General features: G+C 41.6%; 1 protein-coding gene across 1 annotated transcript in view; it reads right to left on the bottom strand.

Moving 5' to 3' along the window:
- Window positions 1–19,576, bottom strand: part of DIPK1C (divergent protein kinase domain 1C) — a 30,637-nt gene extending 11,061 nt beyond the window's left edge. The window contains 2 exon segments of the mRNA XM_043976436.1: window positions 4,593–5,276; window positions 18,949–19,576. Of these exon segments, the coding sequence (XP_043832371.1) occupies window positions 4,593–5,276; window positions 18,949–19,134 (870 nt within the window). The 5' untranslated portion in view covers window positions 19,135–19,576.
- Window positions 19,577–20,282: the final 706 nt, after the last annotated feature.

The following is a 20,282-nucleotide window of genomic DNA, read 5'->3' as shown; positions in this document are numbered from 1 at the left end:
CTTTCTCCCTAGCTTCAACCTGTGCCCTTCAAGGCATGCACTCAAACACACTACTATTCTGTTGCTTCTATTCTGATCCAAGACTAGCATAAATTCTATAATCTAATCAGAAAGGTGTCACCCATCCCAAAAATATTACCAATATGCTATGGTTCTCTCCTATCTTTCTTGAATTTTTTAGGTGACTTAAACTGCCCAGACCACCCCCCAAATCATTCCTCACAGTGATTATAAACTTTTTCTTTCTCTCCTGTCACCCTTAACTCCCTCTCACACACTTTCAGGAGGCAACAAATAAAAAGATTGAGGGTGGGGGCAGCTAGGTGGCACAGTGGATAAAGCACCAGCCCTGGATTCAGGAGGACCTGAGTTCAAATCTGGTCTCAGACACTTGACACTTACTAGCTGTGTGACCCTGGGCAAGTCACTTAACCCTCAATGCCCCACAAATAAATAAATAAATAAACAAACAAACAAACAAAACAAAACGAAACAAAGCTTTAGGGGGCATCGAGGTGGTGAAGTGGATAAAGCACCGACCCTGGATTCAGGAGTACCTGAGTTCAAATCCAGTCTCAGACACTTAACACTTACTAGCTGTGTGACCCTGGGCAAGTCACTTAACCCCAATTGCCTCACTAAAAAAAATAAAAATTAAAAAAAAAAAAGATTGCGGGCACTGGACATGAGTTCCCTCAGTGAAACTCCTCCATTCTCCAAAAATTCTCAACATCATTATCTACTTTATTCTCTTTCTATCTAGTCTCAGACCAACAATCCCTGTGTCTCACTATGGCTAATTCTTCCCCCTAGGCTCTTGACTATATTCCCTTCTTTCTATAAGAATTTGATGAGGGGCAGCTAGGTGGCACAGAGGATAAAGCACCAGCCCTGAGTTCAAATCTGGCCTCAGACATTTGACACTTAATAGCCGTGTGACCCTGGGCAAGTCACTTAACCCTCACTGTCCCCCCCCAAACCCCCCCCCCAAAATTTGATCCATCAGCCCTGCCTTCTCTTTTACATATCTTCAATCTGTCCATTTCCACTGGCTCCTTCATATCTGTCCACAGAGAGATATGGCCCTTGGCCCTTTTATGCTATCCAGCTATTATGCTCAGTCTTCTAGATGACCTGCAAGACCTCACCTGCATCTATAACAGCCTCAAGATATTTTCAACTGCACATCTTGTCAATGTGACATGTCCAAAATTTAGATGATTTTCTTTCCCTCAACCTGTTCTTCCTTTGGATTTCACTGTTTCTGTTGTGACAACAACATTCACCTGTTGTCCCATATAATCCTAGGGTGTTTGGGGTTTTTTTATTTTTCTTTCTGCTTCACCTCTTCCATCTAATCAGATACCAAATTCTATTGATTTCACAACAGTCTTACAGTTGCAATAACTTCCTTTCAAATCTTACAGCTTCTGCTCCAGCCCTTCTCCTTCATACCTTTGCCAGAGAATTATTTCTTTTGCATAGATTTGGTTATCACTCCTCTGCTCAAAAACATTTAGCAGTTCCCTATTGCCTACAGCTGTTTTTAACCTTATCTCATTCTTATTCTCCTCCCGGAAGTGCCCTGAGTTCACCTACCTCCATGCCTTTGTTCATACTGTGCCATTTACCTAGAATGACCTCCCGCCTCTTCTGTCAAATTCCTACCCATCCTTTAAAGCTCAACACAGATAAACATTAAAATTGGAAAACTAAAGGGAAAACCTCTTTAAAAGTCCTAGAATTGGGGCAGCTAGGTAGTGCAGTGGATAGAGCACCAGCCCTGGAGTCAGGAGTACCTGAGTTCAAATCTGGCCTCAGACACTTAACACTTACTAGCTGTGTGACCCTGGGCAAGTCACTTAACCCCAATTGCCTCACTAACCAAAAAAGTTAATTAATTAAACTAAAAAAAAAAAAGTCCTAGAATTCCAAAAACTTCATGAAGCCTTCTATGATCCCCCCACTTTAGAATGTGTTTCCCCATCTCATATAGCAGTTTGTTTTGAACTCTCTAATGCAGTAAAGGAGGATGAAGAGCCAGCCTTGGAATCGGTATAATCTGGATGAGCAGCAACATGCTACAATGGAAAGAGTACTGAATTTGGAGCAAAAGAATATGGGATCGAATCCCACTTCCGTCATTTACTACCTATGTGACCCTGGGCAAGTCACAAAAACCTCAGTTTCCTAATCTGTACAATGAGAGAGTTGGACTAGAAGATCTCCAAAGATCCTCCCTGCTCTAAATCTATGACCTTCTGATCCTAAGACCCACCTGTCATACACGCTGTCTGTGTGACAATCTCTCAGTGCCCCCAGATAATTCTCAAAGACCATAAGCTGCAGGGCAGTTGTTGATCTGCTTTGATAGAGGGAGTTTCATAACCAAAAGTCCCTTACATCAATGAAATCACAGATGCAGACCAACAAAAAAAGTACTTACATAACATTCTGTATTATAGACATTAGTGTTGGTATTTTGTCTCCGTACTAGAGTACAAGCTCCCTGAATGCAAGGATCATGACTTAACTAAACTTTGTATCTCCCTTAGCACCGGTAGAGTACTCAATTCAGCAGGCACTCCATAAATGTTTGTTGCATAAATAGATGAATCCTTATTCCCTACTTCCATAATTAACCAAAATGTAACAGTAATATCACCATCCTTTTGATAGCTTATCTTTATAATGGTTAATATAGATGTTATTCAAAATTTAACAGATTCCTACAGGGTTCTAGATGTTGGAGGTGTTAGTTAAACCCAATTTTTAGATTCCCTAGTTAAGAAACTTTAGCAGGGGGGCAACTAGATGGCACAGTGGATAGAGCACCAGCCCTGGAGTCAGGAGTACCTGAGTTCGGATCCAGCCTCAGACACTTAACACTTACTAGCTGTGTGACCCTGGGCAAGTCACTTAACCCCAATTGCCTCACTAAAAAAAAAAAAAGAAAGAAACTTTAGCAGGGCAGATGACCTGTAAGAGAGGAGAGGGGGAAATGCAGGCATAAGGCTTGCCCCACACACATTGTACCTAGTTATTGACTAGCCAAAGGCATTGTGACCATAAATAATGACCCAGGACCTTGGATCTCATAAAGCAATTTGTTATGTTGTATATAACTCTTTTTTTTAATATACATAACTCTTTAATGTAGTAAGAAGCAATGTAATATAGTAGATAAAGAGCCAGTCTTGGAATCCTTTGGTGCTTAAAATCTGAATTTGGGGACCCACAATTACTGAATTAATTCTAAGGCTCCCTGTCCTCAGCATGGGTGGGGTTAGAAAGGTCCATCTTATAATGAGATGTCTAACCCATTTTTGGCTGCTGTCTCTTTTTTCAATAATCTCTTCCTCCTTTAAGGCTAGGTTGCAGCAGAGTAGGGAATACACACACATTCATCTTTTCTATCAAAGTAGGTCTCAGTGGCAGTCATTCTCACCCAAGGCATGCTTTTCACTTGCTACAAACAACACTAAAATACTGCTTGTCTCCCTGGCAGTCATGAACACCAAATGAAAGCTAACCAAAAGCTCCTGAATGAAACCATAGGGAGATGCAGATTTAAATTAATGTGGAGGAGGAAAGGGAAGCAGGATCCCCAGGCAAGAACATGCATAAGACACCCCTCATCTCTCAGTCCTTTTACCCTTATTCCCATTGCAATCAAACCCCCATCTCCCGAAGATAGTTGCCTCAGATCAGAAATTAAATAGATACCCTCCTCCCTCCCCAAAGAGATTTCTGCTTTTAAATCAATGGCAGAAATGTCTTCACTCTTTTTGAGAAATTAATCTTATTAGCTGTTAGGAAATATGGACTTTGTTGATGTCTGGGATGTTGTTCCCCTGTTTGAAAGCTCTTTCCTACCAATACTCATCCCTTTGGGTAAAGAATGGGATGGAAAGACTTCTAGAGTGTTAATGCCCAGAGCTGCAGTTGTTGAGTAGACTCGGAAATTCAGAGTGGAAAGAGACCTCAGCAGCTGTGGAGTCCAACCCATATCTGAAGAAGAATCTCCTGATCTCTGACCTATCTGACAAGTGGTGCTCCAGCCTTTGCCCAAAGACCACCAGTAAGAGAACCCACCACCCTCTGAGACAATTCATTCCATTTCAAATTTGTTACAATCGTCAGGATGTTTTTTCCTGACAGAAAATCTAAATCTGCCTCTCTGTAACTTCTACCCATAGCTCCTGGTTTTGTCACCTGGATCCAAACAGAGCAAGTCTAATTCTTCTTCCCCGAAAGCCCTTAGATAACTAACTAGAACATAGCTATCATGTCCCACCTGAGCATTTTCCTCTGTCTAACTGGAGAGTGTCCAAAGGACAACCAGGATGATGCAGGGCCTTGAGATGTCTTATGAGGCCATAAAGGAATGTTCACACTGAGGTGAGGGGGCAAAGGAGGGGTGTTTATGATTCTGGAGAATCAAAGGTGGAACTCTAACCAGATCATGGGGAGGGAGGTACTCATGGGGCTTTTACTAAATAAAACCCAGATCTCTAGAACCCAAACGATCAGTCATTTGAGCCCATGGTGCCCTCTGCTATACTTATTCATCCCTCCTTGGAAGCACTTACTGTGAAGTCACTCCTTATGGCAAAGTTTTCTGGCTTGATATCACAGAGGTGAAGGCGATGGGAGAAGTCATTATCAAAATGTTCTACCATGTCCAGGAAACTGAGAGCAATGTTGTTAATGGCCTTTGCCTGGCCCTTCTCACTCACGAGGGGGATGCCAACAGCTTCCTCCAAGGGAAAAAGTGTTCTGTGCCCGGGATGTCCAGCAGCAAGGTATTCTACTGCATAGAAGTGACCACAGGAGCCCAGCACCTGCAGGACATGGCGGCTGAAGTCTTGTAGAAGGCTAAAGTAGAGATACTCCTCCTGTTGAAGCAGTGACCACATACTGGCCAACTGCACCTTCCATCGAGGACCCCTTTTCCCTGGCCACAGGGGCCCCATGGTACTGTTGGAGATCTCCAGACCTAGGGCATTCTTGACCTCTATAGCTACCATTAGGAGGAGCTCTTCCTCAGGAAAGTCTTTGCTACCCTCCACTTCCTCATCCAACAAGTCAAGGGGTTGGAAGCTGGAGAAGGCCTCTTTCTTGGATTTTAGGACAACAGGCTGGCCATGCCAAGTGGCCTGAAGAACCTTCTTGCCCCTCTCATAGTAGAGGCAACGCTGGTACACCAGCTTGCCAGCCACACACAGGTCTTCACAAAGGTTTCCCATCAGCATGCCCCCTTGGTAGTCATGACACTGAAGTGAAGGAATGGGAGAGTCAGTCACCATGAAGATGTTTTTGAGAAACCTACTCTGCTTTGGACTTCAATTACCTATTCTCCCCCTAAACATTTTTTAAAAATATATGAATCTGGGGCAGCTAGGTGGCACAGTGGATAGAGCACTGGCCCTGGATTCAGGAGGACCTGAGTTCAAATCTGACCTCAGACACTTGACACTTACTAGCTGTGTGACCCTGGGCAAGTCACTTAACCCCAATTGCCTCACACACACAAAAAAAAGAAAAAGAAAAAGAAAAAAATACATGAATCTTCCAAACTACATTTACTGAGCACTGACTATGTGCTCAGTGCTGTGCTAGTGGCCATGGGAGGTGTTGAAGGAAAATAAGAAATGGTTCCTGTCCTCAGGGGACATGTGCTCCTTGAGGAATTCCCCATCTAGTAGAGGAGAGAAAACTAACACACATTAGACACCAACAGGCAATATGGGACGATATATAATCAATGTAATGAGATGAAGGGAGGACTTACCTTTTTCATATTTATCTTGTTCTTTAATAAAGACTAGAATCATATCCATGGAAATGAAAAAAGCTGGGATTCTAGGCCTGGTTTTATGAGTAGCTAGTCATATGATCATGAACAAATGATTTAGATTCTCTGGCCCTCAATTTCTTCATTTATAAAATAAGGAGAGTCGCTAGGTCTCATTTAATTCCAAAGTCCCAAGGGGCATAATGAGGTCTTTGCTATAAAAAATGATGACCAGGCACATTTCAGAAAAACCTGGAAAGACTTACATGAACTGATGCTGAGTGAAGTGAGCAAAACCAGGAGAACATGATACAGAGTAACAGCAACATTGTGTGATGATCAACTATAAGGGACTTAGCTCTTCTCAACAGTACAATGATCCAAGACAATTCCAAAAGACTCATGAAGGAAAATGCTCTCTACATCCAGAAAAAGAACTATGGAGTCTGAATGCAGATTGAAGCATACTATTTTCACTTTATTTGTTGTTGGGGTTTTTTTTCCTTTGTGTTTTTTCCCCTTTAGTTCTGATTCTCTCTCTGTCTTTTTTTTAACAAACATTTATTTTATTTTTTCCAGTTACATGTAAAGGTAGTTTTCAACATTCATTTTCATAAGATTTAAAGTTCCAATTTTTTCTCCCTCCCTCCCTTTCCTTCCCCCTCCACAAGACAGCAACCAATCTGATATAGGTTATATATGTAGCATGAACAAGTGCTTTTTTTTTTTTTGAGTCTATGTTCAATCAATATCAGTTCTTTCTCTGGAGGTGGATAGTATGCTTCATCATTAGTCCTTTGGGATTGTCTTGGATCAATGTATTGCTGAGAGTAGTTAAGTCATTCACGATTGCTCATAGAACAATACTGCAGTCACTGTGAACGATGTTCTCCTGATTCTGCTCATTTCACTATATATCAGTTCATATGAGTCTTTCCAGGTTTTTCTGAAATCATCCTGCTTGTCATTTCTTATAGCACAATAATATTCCATTACAATCATATACCACAACTTCTGCAGTCATTCCCCAATTGATGGACATTCCTTTGATTTCCAATTCTTAGCCACCACAATAATATTTTTTGTATAATCTTTCCCCCTTTTCTCTTTTTCACAATTACTATTGTTAACTATTTCCCTCCATCCTATTCCCTTTCCCATGATATTTACTCTATTATCTATCTTCTTTCACCCAATCCCTCATCGAAAGGGATTTGCTTCTGACTACCCCTTCCCCTAATCTCCTTTCTTTTGCCCCTCCCTCTTTATCACCTTCCCCAACCATTTTCCTGCAGGGTTAGATAGATTACTCCACCCAATTGAGTGTGTAAATTATTCCCTCCCTGAGCCAATTCTGAGGAGTCTTAGGCTCATTTACTGCCCAGTTTAAATAGATTACTCCACCCAATTAGGTGTGTGTGTTAATCCCTCCTTGAGGCAACTCTGATGAGTGTTCTGATTCTTCTTTCAAAACACAACTAATGTGGAAATCAGATTGCTTGCTGTTTTGGGGAAGGGGAAGAGAGTGGGGGAGAAAAATTTAGAACTCAAAATCTTACAAAAATGAAAGTTGAAAACTATTTACATGTAACTGGGAAGAAATAAAATACTATTAAGGAAAAAAAAAGGGTCACCTCCTCATGTAAGACAGGAGAAGGAAAAGACAATGGCTTGAGAAGGGATGGAAAGGTTTGGATAAACCACCATGGAGAGTGGAATAGTGGGGAAAAAAAGAGGTATACAGCAAAGGGAGGCTTGGTAATAATAGAACGGGGTTGCAAAGAGCAAAGATCAGTATAAAGATACTATAGGGGACAGCTAGGTGGCACAGTGGATAAAGCACTGGCCCTGGATTCAGGAGGACCTGAGTTCAAATCTGGCCTCAGACACTTGACACTTACTAGCTGTGTGACCCTGGGCAAGTCACTTAACCCCCATTGCCCCGCAAAAAAAAAAAAAAAAAAAAAAAAAAAGATGCTATAGAAGTGGTGTTGAGATGAATAGGGACAAGACTTCATCAGAGCAGGAGAGGGGAATTTTCACCTTGATAGTGACTGAGGGCAGCTAGGTGGCTCAGTGGACAAAGCACCAGCCCTGAATTCAGGAGGCCCCGGGTTCAAACTTGGCCTCAGACACTTGACACTTACTAGCTGTGTGACCCTGGGCAAGTCACATAACTCTTATTGTCCCACCAAAACAACAACAACAAAAAGAGACAGTGACTGAATGACAGAAATAAGGAGAAGAAAAGGTGGTAGTTTATTAACCATAGGATAGGGAAATATCCTCTGTTTAGGGCTCTCCAAGTCATGTGATGATGTAGAGAGCTGTCAGTTTTCTCTCACACATCAGTGAAGAAGAAAAATCTTTTTGGGCCTTCGGGGGACTGAGAACTCAAACAACTCTATTTACTCCCTAAGACTATGACCTTATATTTCTTCTATTTTCATAACCAACCCCCTAAAAAAAACAGTTATCTACACTCATTGCCTCCATTTCCTCAATACCTACTCATCTTGTAATCCCTTGCAATCTCATTTTTTAAATTCATTCCCTATGGAAACTGCTCTCTCCAAAGCTATCCTCAGTTCTCATCCAACTTCAAATAACATAATAATTAATAATAATAACAATAGCATTTAAGTAGCACCTACTATGTGCTAAGCACTTTATAAGTATTATTTCCTTTGAGCCTCACAACCATGAGGCTGGAGTTAGTTGATATTATTATCCCCATTTTCCAGCTGAGGAAAATGAGGCAATCAGGTTAAGTGCCTTGTCCAGGTTCACACAGTTAAGTTTCTGAAGTCACATTTAAACTCAGGTATTCTTGATTCTAGGCCCACACTCTAGGCCCACTATGCTATCTGACTCTTGGCTTTTCTTTCATCTTATCTAAATAGTTGCCAAGTCTTATCAACATCTCTCACTCATCCCCTTCTTCCAACTCATGTGCATACTACTAGTTCAAGAGCTTACTATGTATCTCCTAGCCTATGGTAACAGACCACTAATTGGTTTTCCTGCTTCTAGTCTCTCCCTTCTCCAATCAATCCAAAACACAGCTGCCAAATTAATATTACTAAAACAGGGATGTCATTTCCCTGCTTGAAAATATCAGTGGTTCTATATTGCCTCCAGGACAAATTACAGATTCTTCAATCCACTTTTCGAGGCTTGTTTCATATTACTCCCCTTCATTCATTCTTTGTTCCAATCAATCTGGACTCTCTATCCTGATTTTATCATTTCATCTCCATGCCCAGCAAAATCTCCATGCCTGAAATGTATTGCCTGGCACTTTTTGTACCTCCTCATCACCTCCTCTTTGGAATCATTGGCTTCCTTCAAGACTCAGCTCAGTTACCATCTCCTACATGAAGCTCTTTTTGATTTCCCTAATTTGCTTAACTATATATGCTGTATCTGCCTAAGAGGACTTAACTTCCTTGAGGAAATGGACTAATTTTATTTTTATTTATTTTTTTCTTTGAAAAACCCAAGCAGATTGCACAATGTCTTGTACATAGTTTCTTCTTCTTCTCCTTCTTCTGCCCCATAGTAGCTTCTTAATGCTCATTGAATTGCTGTTGGATATTAGCCCTTATTAGACCTTATGCTTATTGATTGCAGAGCCACCACAAGACATTCAGTTGCACATCTTACAAAAAACTGTAATCACATCTTAAAAAGAATTCCTGAGCCTCAGTTCTTACAAAAGAGCCTGGGGGGGGGGGCAGCTAGGTGGCACAGTGGATAAAGCACGGGTCCTGGATTCAGGAGGACCTGAGTTCAAATCCATCCTCAGACACTTGACACTTACTAGCTGTGTGACCCTGGGCACATCACTTAACCCCCATTGCCCCACAAAAAATAAAAATAAAAAAGAGCCTAGGTTTGCAGATATGTCTCAGAATAGTCTAATGACCCAGCAAGAGCCAAGAAATCCTAGAGCTGAAAGATTTAAGCTGACTCTTTTGATTGTTTTTGAGTAACATTCCTCCCTCCTCCCCCCCCTACCCCCCCAAAAAAATTTAACCTCCAACTTTAGTCTCTTCATCTGTAAGATAAGGTAGTTGGGAATAATAACCTGCTTGACAAATGCCTAGCTAGATAAGGAAGTGGATATAAAATCATGACACTGATCTTGCAACTGCTAAATACCATATATGCTAAGCAGTACAGATTTGTACTCAATGTTGTACTGCCCCACCCAAAACTACCTCAAATATTTTTGTTGGAGAAAAGTGCATTAGTGTGTTTTTAAAACTATATAAACCCACTATATGCCTTGAAATTTAATATGTCTTTGGTAAACTTCCACCCTTCTATAATTACCCCTGGCACACCATCTCAAGGTTTGGGGGTCATCAAATGTACCATCTACAGGAAACAGTACTCTCTTTGTCAATCATCCTCTCTACCTATAATTGTTTCCATGCCTCTACTTTCAAAAGAATTGCTGCTGCTGTTGCTGTTGCTGCTGCTGCTGCCTGAGATTACTCTGGGATCATTCTGAGCATCCAGAAGTGCAGCTACAAGTTGATCCTTGGAGACGGCTTGACATTTGGAGAGAGTAAGTGAACATGACCGGTGATTAAGGAGATGGGACAGACAAGGATGCAGGAAATGGCTTGGTAGTATCCATTTTCCTTGTTACTTTTTTCTCCACTTCGTCTGGTATTTATTCAATGTGGTCATCTTCCTATAGAAAGCCTGATGTGAAAATGCAGCAAAAACTTTTTTAAAAATTGAAATATGAACTAAAAAGTCTGATAATTATTAAAATGGATTGCCTGTTATATAAAAGCTAGGCTTTATCTGGAACTCAGAATGGCATTAAAATGGACAGGATAGATGTGAACAAAAGCACCATTAGTCACCAGACTTTGGATTGTGGTTTCCAATAGAGCCTAGTCTACAAAAGCATCCTTGTGACTTCAGTCCTTGGGAGCTAGTGCCCAGCAACAAGGAAGGAAACACTTATCTGTTGTTCCGTACTGAGAAGGCTGAATGGAGAAATGACATTGACCAGAGGCAGGGCTGATTAGTTCCACACCTGCACAGAAACTCTGCTGGCAAGTGGGACATTTCACCATATTGTGTGTCCACAGGGGAGGAACTTTATTTGGGTAGATCTGACTTCCCAAGACCCTGATTATTTTCTTATTTGAAAAAAAAAAACACCCAAAAATTTATTACTATAGTTTTTTTTCTTAGCAAAAATAAATGACCTACAGGGTATAAGAGGCACAGATATTCATTTGGGCACGCAAATGACCATAAACGTCAGTTGTACTTCCAGTCTTTAATAGAGATTAATCACAGTGCTAGTCCAATCCTAAAGGCTCAGATTGCAGTGTTTCGAATATGGTTGCTCTGTTTCTTTTCCTTTCTTCAGCTATCTCAGATCCTCTGTCCATTTAAAAGCCAGCATGGGTCAGGGTATAATAATGATAACAACAATAACAATAATTATCATTGTTAATTATTTCTATAGCACCTACTTACTATGTGCCTGACACTGTGCTACCTACTTTTCAATTACTATCCCATTTGACACAAGAAACCTGGGAGGGAGGTGCTATTACTTTCACCATTTTACATATGAGCAAACTGTTTGGCATTCAAGGCCCCACACAAACTGCCTCTACCCTGTTGTTGGATTTGTTTATAAGTAAGCTACATATTTCTTCCCTTTGCACTCTGTATGCTTTAGCCAAATTACCCTATTCGTTTTTTCCCCATACTAGACATCTCCTGCTTCCACATATTTGAGCAGAATATCCCTTGGATTATAAACTCCTCCATTAGGTGTTTTTTTTTGGGGGGGGGGGCAGGGCAATGAGGGTTAAGTGACTTGCCCAGGGTCACACAGCCAGTACGTGTCAGGTGTCTGAGACCAAATTTGAACTCAGGTTCTCCCGATTCCAGGGCTGGTGCTTCATCCACTGTGCCACCTAGCTGCCCCCTCCATTAAATCTTAACTTCTTGAAGGAAGGGATTCTTTTTTGCCTTTCCTTGTATACCCAAGCACAGTGGCTGAGGCATTATGCTTGGCATATAGTGGGTACTTAATAAAAGCTTGTAGACTTGCCTCTCTCCCATATTTGAAATGCTTCTCTTCCTCACTTCTACCTGTGGCGACCCCTAATTCCTTCTAGAGCTCAGCTGAAATACTGCTCTCTTAAGAAGCCCTTTCCTTATTCCCTGTGTTAATACCTCCCTTCTTCCACAATCATTTCATAGTTATTTTGCATATCTACAATATATACTGATCCAAGAACATGATATGTCCCTGAAGCAGAAAATAAGTTCCTGATAAAGGTTTTTAAAAATATTTTTCACTTTTGATTTTGTATTCCCAATGTCCAGCACAGGACCTAGAACATAGGAATTGTTTAATAAATGCTATCAACCAAGTGAATTAAAAACTAGGAATTTTTTTTTAAAGTAAGTTGATGAAAACATTAGCAGGGACTGTTACCTAGAACAAATCTTTACATTCAATCATTATGTGGCTTTAATCCATAGCTGACTCAGCAGTTGTCCATTTATATATGTGATAGGTGATTTACACATGCATCAGGATCATGTCCCAGTTCTTATAGGTTCCCTATAGGTTGATTTCTAATTTCTCCAGCTGAAACTTTAAGAGAGAAACAATTCCTGTTGTAATGATTGGAATGACGCCACCTACTGGAGACTTGCTGTGGGAAAGCTCCACCATGAGGAAAATGCCTCAGAGGCATTGTGGCTTTTCCTTGGCGTCAGGAAATGACGCTTGCTCATGGGTGCTGTCTATCAAGTCTACCAGCCAATCAACTGGAGGAGACTCCTATGGTCTGGGAGGAGACAGGAAGGAGGAAAGGGAGCCTGCGCAGAGAGCGCGGGCCTTTTTGGCTTCCGGACTTGATGGTGGTGGCGGCAGAGGACTTCACAGGAGATTTGAGGAAAGATAGGAATGCCAGACTGTTAGAATTCTGTTCTCAATCTTTTTCTTTCTATTTTCCAATAAACCCTTAAAAACCTAAACTCATTTTATCAGTGATTTTTAGTCAGTTTCCCCCAAACTGGGGGAACACATTAGAATCCACATTTAGAATCTTAAATTACACACTGTCCAACTGACTCTAGAAATCTCTTGACAAGTTCGGAAAGGCCATATTGTCAGAGTCCAATGGGGTAGTTGGAGTTTTTAAATGGCATTGTGTTGCAAGATGGATTGACAAGGCCTGAACTTCATCATAGTTGATGGGGCTTCTCATAGGTAGCTATGTTGTACTTTGTGGTATCTCATAATATTAAACTGCTAGAATAGGCAACTCGTCTCTCCTCCCTCCTCCACAAAGTTTAATACATGGTGTCCCCAAAGTCTTAGTGCAGCTCTTTGTTTGTTATTGTTGGTTTTTTGTGAGGCAATTGTGAGGTAATCAAGGGTCTGAGGCTGGATTTGAACTCAGGTCCTCCTGAATCCAGGGCCGGTGCTCTATCCACTGTGCCACCTAGCTGCCCCTAGTGCAGCTCTTAAAGCTGAAGACTTCACTAAGACTTTGGGTCTACTCTGTAGACCTATTATAGTCCTGATGAAAGCTTTCAGGGAAATGGAGTCATTCTCACAAAAGCTTTCAGATATGTGATTTGAATGTTGTTAGTATAGTGAATTTTTGACAGCTTCTGTTTCACCTAGTAGAACCCAGGGAAAAGTGAGCATGAGGTTCATGAAAAATGAATTCCTAAAACAATTTTTTAAAATCCCTAATATAGATGCCTACACTGGAAGAAAGAAAAACCCAGTCATGCAAAAGGGAAGTTAGGATTTCCTAATTCCATAGACAGTATAAAAGTATATTTTTTAAAGTACTTTTTAAAATACCAGATGAAATGGAAGGATGAAATATTCTCCATTATTAGCTGGGATTTTCATTACTGAAGGGATCAGAAATACAGTAGCAAAAGCCATTTTTCCTGTTCTTTTTTTTCTTTTTTTCTTTTTTTTCTTCATAAGCTTTGCTTATTACCTTGGCCAAGCAATCTGCCAGGTTTATAAATTATCAACCATGGCATAACACTTGTTAGCCTGCCATCGCCTCCAGCCACAGTTGACTGAAAAAGAAGGGTCCTGGGAACCTTGTAGGCAAGGGAAGGAGAGTCTAATGTATTTCCTGCTATTAGGGTGTGAACTCAAAAGCAGAGCAGAAAGGAGTGATGCACTGAAACCTGGAAAAGCACAAGCTCCAAGGAAGAGGGACACCCTATTTTGGAACAATTCCAATTGTTTCTAAATTACAGTCTAGAATCTGAGAACTGGAAGAAACCTTAGATCTCACCTAGTCAAAACTTGCTCATTTTACAGATGAGAAAACTGAGGCTAAGAGAGAGTGAGGGACTAACCACAAATTGCATTAGAGAATTTGTAGCAGAGCTAGGACTAAGTCATAGGATTCTAGGTTTATAAAAATAACAAGCATTGGGGCAGCTAGGTGGCGCAGTGGATAGAGCACTGGCCCTGGAGTCAGGAGTACCTGAGTTCAAATCCAGCCTTAAACACTTAACACTTACTAGCTGTGTGACCCTGGGCAAGTCACTTAACCCAAATTGCCTCACTAAAACAAACAAACAAACAAAAACAAGCATTGATCAAGCACCAGCAGCTAAGTGGATAGGGCCTTGATTCAGGAAGACCTGAGTTCAAATTTGACCTCAGGTACTTCCTAACTTTATGACCCTGGGCAAGTCACACTTCACCCTGTTTGCCTCAGTTTCCTCATCTGTCAAATGAGCTGGAGAAGGAAGTAGCAAACCACTCCAGTATATTTGCCAAGAAAACCCTGAATGTAGTCATGAAGACCAATAGCAATGAAGGTGCAAAGCACTATGTGGAGACACAAAGACGAAAATGGTCACTGTCCTCAAAGAAACTACATTCGATTGAGTTTTCAGCTGAGAGGAACACTGGAACTCATTTAATCCAACCCCCTCATTTTACAGACAAGGAAGCTGGTCCTGAGACTTGCCCTGGGATTTGAAGCCAGATCCTGGATTGTAAATTGAGTGTTTCTAACTGCCACTCTGTTCTTTGAAGTTGTGCCTCACTTAAGCTACAGTATCTCCTGTACAAAACCAAAACTCTAAATAAAAGATTTTCTACCTCACAGGATTGTTGTGAAGATCAAATGAGATCATGTATTTAAAGCTCTTTTTAAATGCAAGGACACTCTATTAATGTCACCTATTTTTGTTATCATAAACATTTTTTAATCATCTTCATGTCCCTTAATCATAACTCACATCACATATTACACTTTTAGGTCCACAAATACTGTTATATGTGCTATCTCATTTAACCCAAACATTGTTTTGTTCAGTTATTTCTGACTGTTCAGGACCCCATTTGGGGTTTTCTTCATTCTTTTTTTTTTTTTTAGTGAGGCAATTGGGGTTAAGTGACTTGCCCAGGGTCACACAGCTAGTGAGTAAGTGTTAAGTGTCTGAGGCTGGATTTGAACTCAGGTACTCCTGACTCCAGGGTCAGTGCTCTATCTGGGGTTTTCTTGGCAAAGATTCTGGAGTGGTTTGCCATTTCCTTCTCCAGTTCATTTTACAGATGAGGAAACTGAGGCAAACAGGGTAAAGTGACTTGTCCAAGATCACATAGCTGGTAATTGTCTGAGGCCAGATTTGATCTCAAGACAATGAGTCTTCCTGACTCCAGGCCCAGCACACTATCCATTTCGACACCTAGCTGCCCCTATAAGCATTATTATTCCTATTTAACAGTTGAGAAAATAGAGGCTGCAAGAGATCTAGGTGACTTGCTTGTAATCACATAAATAGGGTCAGAGCTTGAACTCAAAATCTAGACCTTTATCCCCTAATTCAGAGTTCTCTCCACTCTAGCATGGTGACTTCCTATATACCTTGTCTACACTAGCTAATTAATATTTGCTGAATAGAATTAAATAGTGGGTAGGAAGGATTTCCTAGTCTCATTTCCTTTACTCTCTAATTTTGCCCTTTGCCTATTAATGCACACCTACAAGCCTCTGTTTATCCTACTACTGTGCTTTGTAATCCTACCATCACACTCTCCTCTACAAGCTCCTCCAAGAAATACCACCTGCAGCGCTTGTTATAGTCAGACTACAAGGAGAGGCTTCCCACTGAGAGACATTTATCATAATTCTTTTGGGCTCAGCCAGAAAGAGGTTTCTTTTTGGCTCAGTCAGTAGGGCTGTTGCTTATGCGCTGTTGTGTTCAGAGGGAAAGCTAATGAGAATCTGGAGGCAAGTCAGAAAAATAACAACTGCTTTTATTATGAAGTGTAAGAGCTAAGCTGAGTTGAATTGAAAACTACTCAGGGAGCCAAGGAACTGAGAGATTCAATCTAGTCAGGGTCCACAGAAGCTACAACTACCTAGTTCTTCTGGGCTTTTGAATGATTGGAGGGGAGGACATCCCTTCTTAGAATAACTTAAAACCATTTAAAAGAAAATCTAATCTATGTGTATCTTGGCTAAAGACATATGTCATATTCCCATGAGCAAGTGCAGCATGAGAGAGTGGAATGAGTTGTAATAGGAATAAATGATGACTTATGAAGACCAAGACAAACAGTACTTTCGCTTCAAAGTCAGTTCAGGGGAGAGTCTGTCATCTTTGAATCTGTGTCCAATAAATTCTGGGGAAGATAATGCAGGTATTTTATAATTATTGGTGGTGGGGAATATTTAGCAACTTGGCAAGCAGAGAACCAACCTTTTCAGATCTATGTCAGACCAGAGTTAAAAAAACAAAACAAAAAAATCCAATAAGGTTGCCATTTAAGATAAATTGATAGAGCTCCTGAGCATAATTAGTCTTCATTTATTTCATGGAACTCTGGAAAATTAATGCTTATCAATTACTTACTTTCATAATGGATTATTTAGTTTTCATTAGGCTTCATTCCACTTAACCTAAGCTAAGGTTTCCATTTCATCTACACACTTAAAATTTTTTTAAACTAGTATTTTTCAAAAGCAGCTTCAGATAGACCTTCAGTTTGTGGATACTGGTGTAAAAAAATCAACTAAGAAGGAAGGATAGGGGTGAAGAGATGAGAAAGATGAGTAAGTCTTTAAAAGTGAGGAGAAAATATGAATGGAATAAGAAAATGAGTGTGTATTGAGGTTAGGGAAACTCTTTTAGGAGCTCAAGAGCAGAGAGCCTGCATTGTACAAATGAATTTACCTATCAAAGGGGAGGAACTAAGTAAACAATGAGCACTTCACCAACATATGGCTTGTTCATGGTGTCTAATTCAATTCGGGAATGTTATTTGTTTAATCTGAGCATTTTCATACATAATTTGTTTCCTTCATTTTTTTCTCAATTAATTGTATGCATACATACAGTCTTATGAATATTTTATCCCCAAAGCATTGTTTCCATGTTTTGGTAAGGGAGCAAACATAGTTGCGACCCGTGGGCAGTTTATTTCTTAAAGGTTTATGGAAAAAAGGGAAGGGACACATTCACTTTTCTGAAGCGAATATTTACTTGACAGATGCTTGGACAATAGTTGTCACCATCTCCTATCTTCTTTTTAAAGGGTCTATTCCTTCATTATCATTGTCCTCTTATTTGTTTAATATTCTGAATAAAATGGAAGGAATAAGAAATTGCTGCCATTTTGGAACAGCCAGAGATCAAATCTTGTTTTATGGCAACTGCGGATTTCTGTGCTGCCAGCAGATGCCAGTTTTAACTAATTGTCTCACCTTTGCTACTATATCTTAGTAATCCATTAGAAGATGCTTTAATTGTTTAGTCTAAGCACTTAAGCTCTCTATCTTATTTAATTGACAGTAACTGCTGTATAAAAAGAGTAAAGGAAACAAAAGGAGTTTGGGAAGGAAGAGTTTTCCAGGGCCATTCCCTTTCTTTGCTTTTTTTGCCTTCTGTTACAAAAGCAATCAAACTCTTAGCTCTTGTGCTGAGGCTCACACAAACTCCAATCAGGATGGTTGATTTCTAGTACAGCCTGTGCCCTGTACTTGACTGGAGGAATCATCTGAAGGTCAAATTTAGTGGATTGTAGAAGAAAAATAGAGCAGTTGAAAGAGGACATATGGTGGATGGAGGTTAAATATGGTTGAATTTCAGAAAGAGAGGGAGGGAGGGAGGAAGGAAGGAAAGAAGGAAGGAAGGAAGGAAGGAAGGAAGGAAGGAAGGAAGGAAGGAAGGAAGGAAGGAAGGAAGGAAGGAAGGAAGGAAGGAAGGAAGGAAGGAAGGAAGGAAGGAAGGAAGGAAGGAAGGAAGGAAGGAAGGAAGGAAGGAAGGAAGGAAGGAAGGAAGGAAGGAAGGAAGGAAGGATACCACCTCCAAATTACGAATTTCTATACTGTTCTAAGTGACTTATTCTGGCCTGCATACAAATGAAGCTTTTATGAGACCTGGGCACAAATCCTTGCTTTGGCATTTACTAGATGGGTGACTATGGCCAAGTCAATGCACCTCAGTTTCCTTATCTATAAAATAAGCACTAACTCAAGATTTTTCGAGAAAAGCAATATTCAAACTTTAAAGGCTTATTGAAATATGAGTTGTAATTATTAGGGGGAGCTGCCAATTACTAGGTAAAAATCCCTTGAATAGGCTTATCAGGTCCAGGGTTACAATGAAGGCAGAAAACAAACTCAAAGAAAAATAGAATTTGTACACACCTCATTTATCTCACACACGAACACATTATGTCTGTATTCGGTGTTCAAATAAAGATAATTTTGTTTAGGAGTGCTTTCGAATACGTGTATGTGTGGATGGGATGTGTGTCCCTCACATACTCTGTGAAATCAGAAGCAAAAGCTCTGTTTGAGGAGTGTGGCATCCTATTGTCTCCCCCTTGATGGGACCAAGTTATGTGAGTCACAGGCGCTTCTGGGGATGAAAGAGATGGAATTGAGTCCAAAGTCAAAAATCCAAAGCACTCATTCCCCCGTCTCACGCTCAGTAGATCCCCACCTGGTGGCTATCCCTCTCACCCAGCCAGTCCGTCCCGAAGCGCTTGCGCTCCCAGGAGAGGGTGGCAGGTAGTGAGCAAAGTGGATGGGTGCAGTGGGGAAGAGAGCTAGAGGATAGGAACAGGACGGGGTCAGGACAGGACATACCAGCCCAGCCAGGATCCTCCGGCTCTTTTCGTCTGTGCAGCGCTCAGAAAAGACACTCCTGTGGATTTGGAGGAAAAGTGTGGCCACTAGCACCCAGCAAACGGTCCAGAAGAGAACGAAGAGAAGGGTGCAGCGCCTACCGAGCTTCCACCTCAGCCTCCGGATGCCCATAAGGACCTTCATCATGCACCCTCGGGGCCTGCCCTCTTCTCCTTCACTCCCTCCCACTTTAGCGGGTCTGCAGACACCGTGCCCCTGGGGCCAGAGATTCCGGGAGAGCCATTAGGAGCCAGGGATACTAGTCCCAGCGCAGCGCAGCGGCTTCCCGGCTCCAGCCCCCAGGCTCAGCAGGCGGGGAACTAGAATGGGGTGCATCTGCCAAAATGCAAGCCCCTGAGCTGCCTGATTGGCCTGGTCTGTAGGAAGTGACTGGGGGTACCCACGGTGCACTTGGAGACCCGGCTGCGGCAGCAACCACGGAGACAGCAGCAGCAGCATCTCCGCGGACTGGGGCTGGATGCCGCTCTTCACTGGAGCCCCCAGGGTATATGGGAGTCCTGCTGCCTTTGCACTTCCCAGCCAGCTCTTCCGCCCTAGGATGAGAATTGTTCCTCTATCCCTCTCTCTCTTCCCCCTACTCTCTCCACTCTCCCTCCCTCTCTTTTTCTTCTTCCATTTCTTTTTCCCTCTTTCCTTCTTTTCCTCCCTTTCCCTCGCCGTCTTTTTCCTCCCTCTCGCAACTCATCTCCATCCCTCTCTCCCTACTCTCTATTCCTTCTCTCTCTCCTTCCCTCTCTCCTTTCTCCTCTCATTTTTCCTTCCCTCCTCCCAATATACACGCTTTCCCTCTCCTGCTTTCACTGCCCCTCCTCCCTCAATCCTCCGAAAGACCGCAATCTCCTTTGGAATAGAAGCCACGTCGTTCCTTCTTTTGACTCCAGATTCCAGTATCGACCTCTTCTACGATAGTTAGTCACTGGACAAGTTTTTCTTTTCATAGTCTCCGGCGCACCCTCCGCCATCCCTATGCCCTCTTCCTCCTCTTCCTGCCATTCCTTTTCACTAAGATCCCACTGGAGAATAGGAGAAAAGCAGAAGAAGGAACTCCTGGGTCCTGGGTCCTGGGCTCAACCTTGCTGTATCTCTCGGAACTCAGCTGCCCTGGGTAGTGTGAATCAATGTGGTCCCAGGCTTCCTGAGCCTTTAAGAGAAAGCGGGATTCCATGCCTACTTTGGGCCGGGATAGGAGGCTGCTTGGGGAGAAGGACCAAGGTTGTTGGAAAAGAATATTATAGTCATTCTCACGTAGCATCACTATAGGTTATTTTCTGGAG

The sequence above is a fragment of the Dromiciops gliroides genome, chromosome 1, assembly GCF_019393635.1.
Source record: "Dromiciops gliroides isolate mDroGli1 chromosome 1, mDroGli1.pri, whole genome shotgun sequence".
Taxonomy (NCBI): domain Eukaryota; kingdom Metazoa; phylum Chordata; class Mammalia; order Microbiotheria; family Microbiotheriidae; genus Dromiciops; species Dromiciops gliroides.
This window is presented reverse-complemented; position numbering and strand designations above follow the sequence as displayed.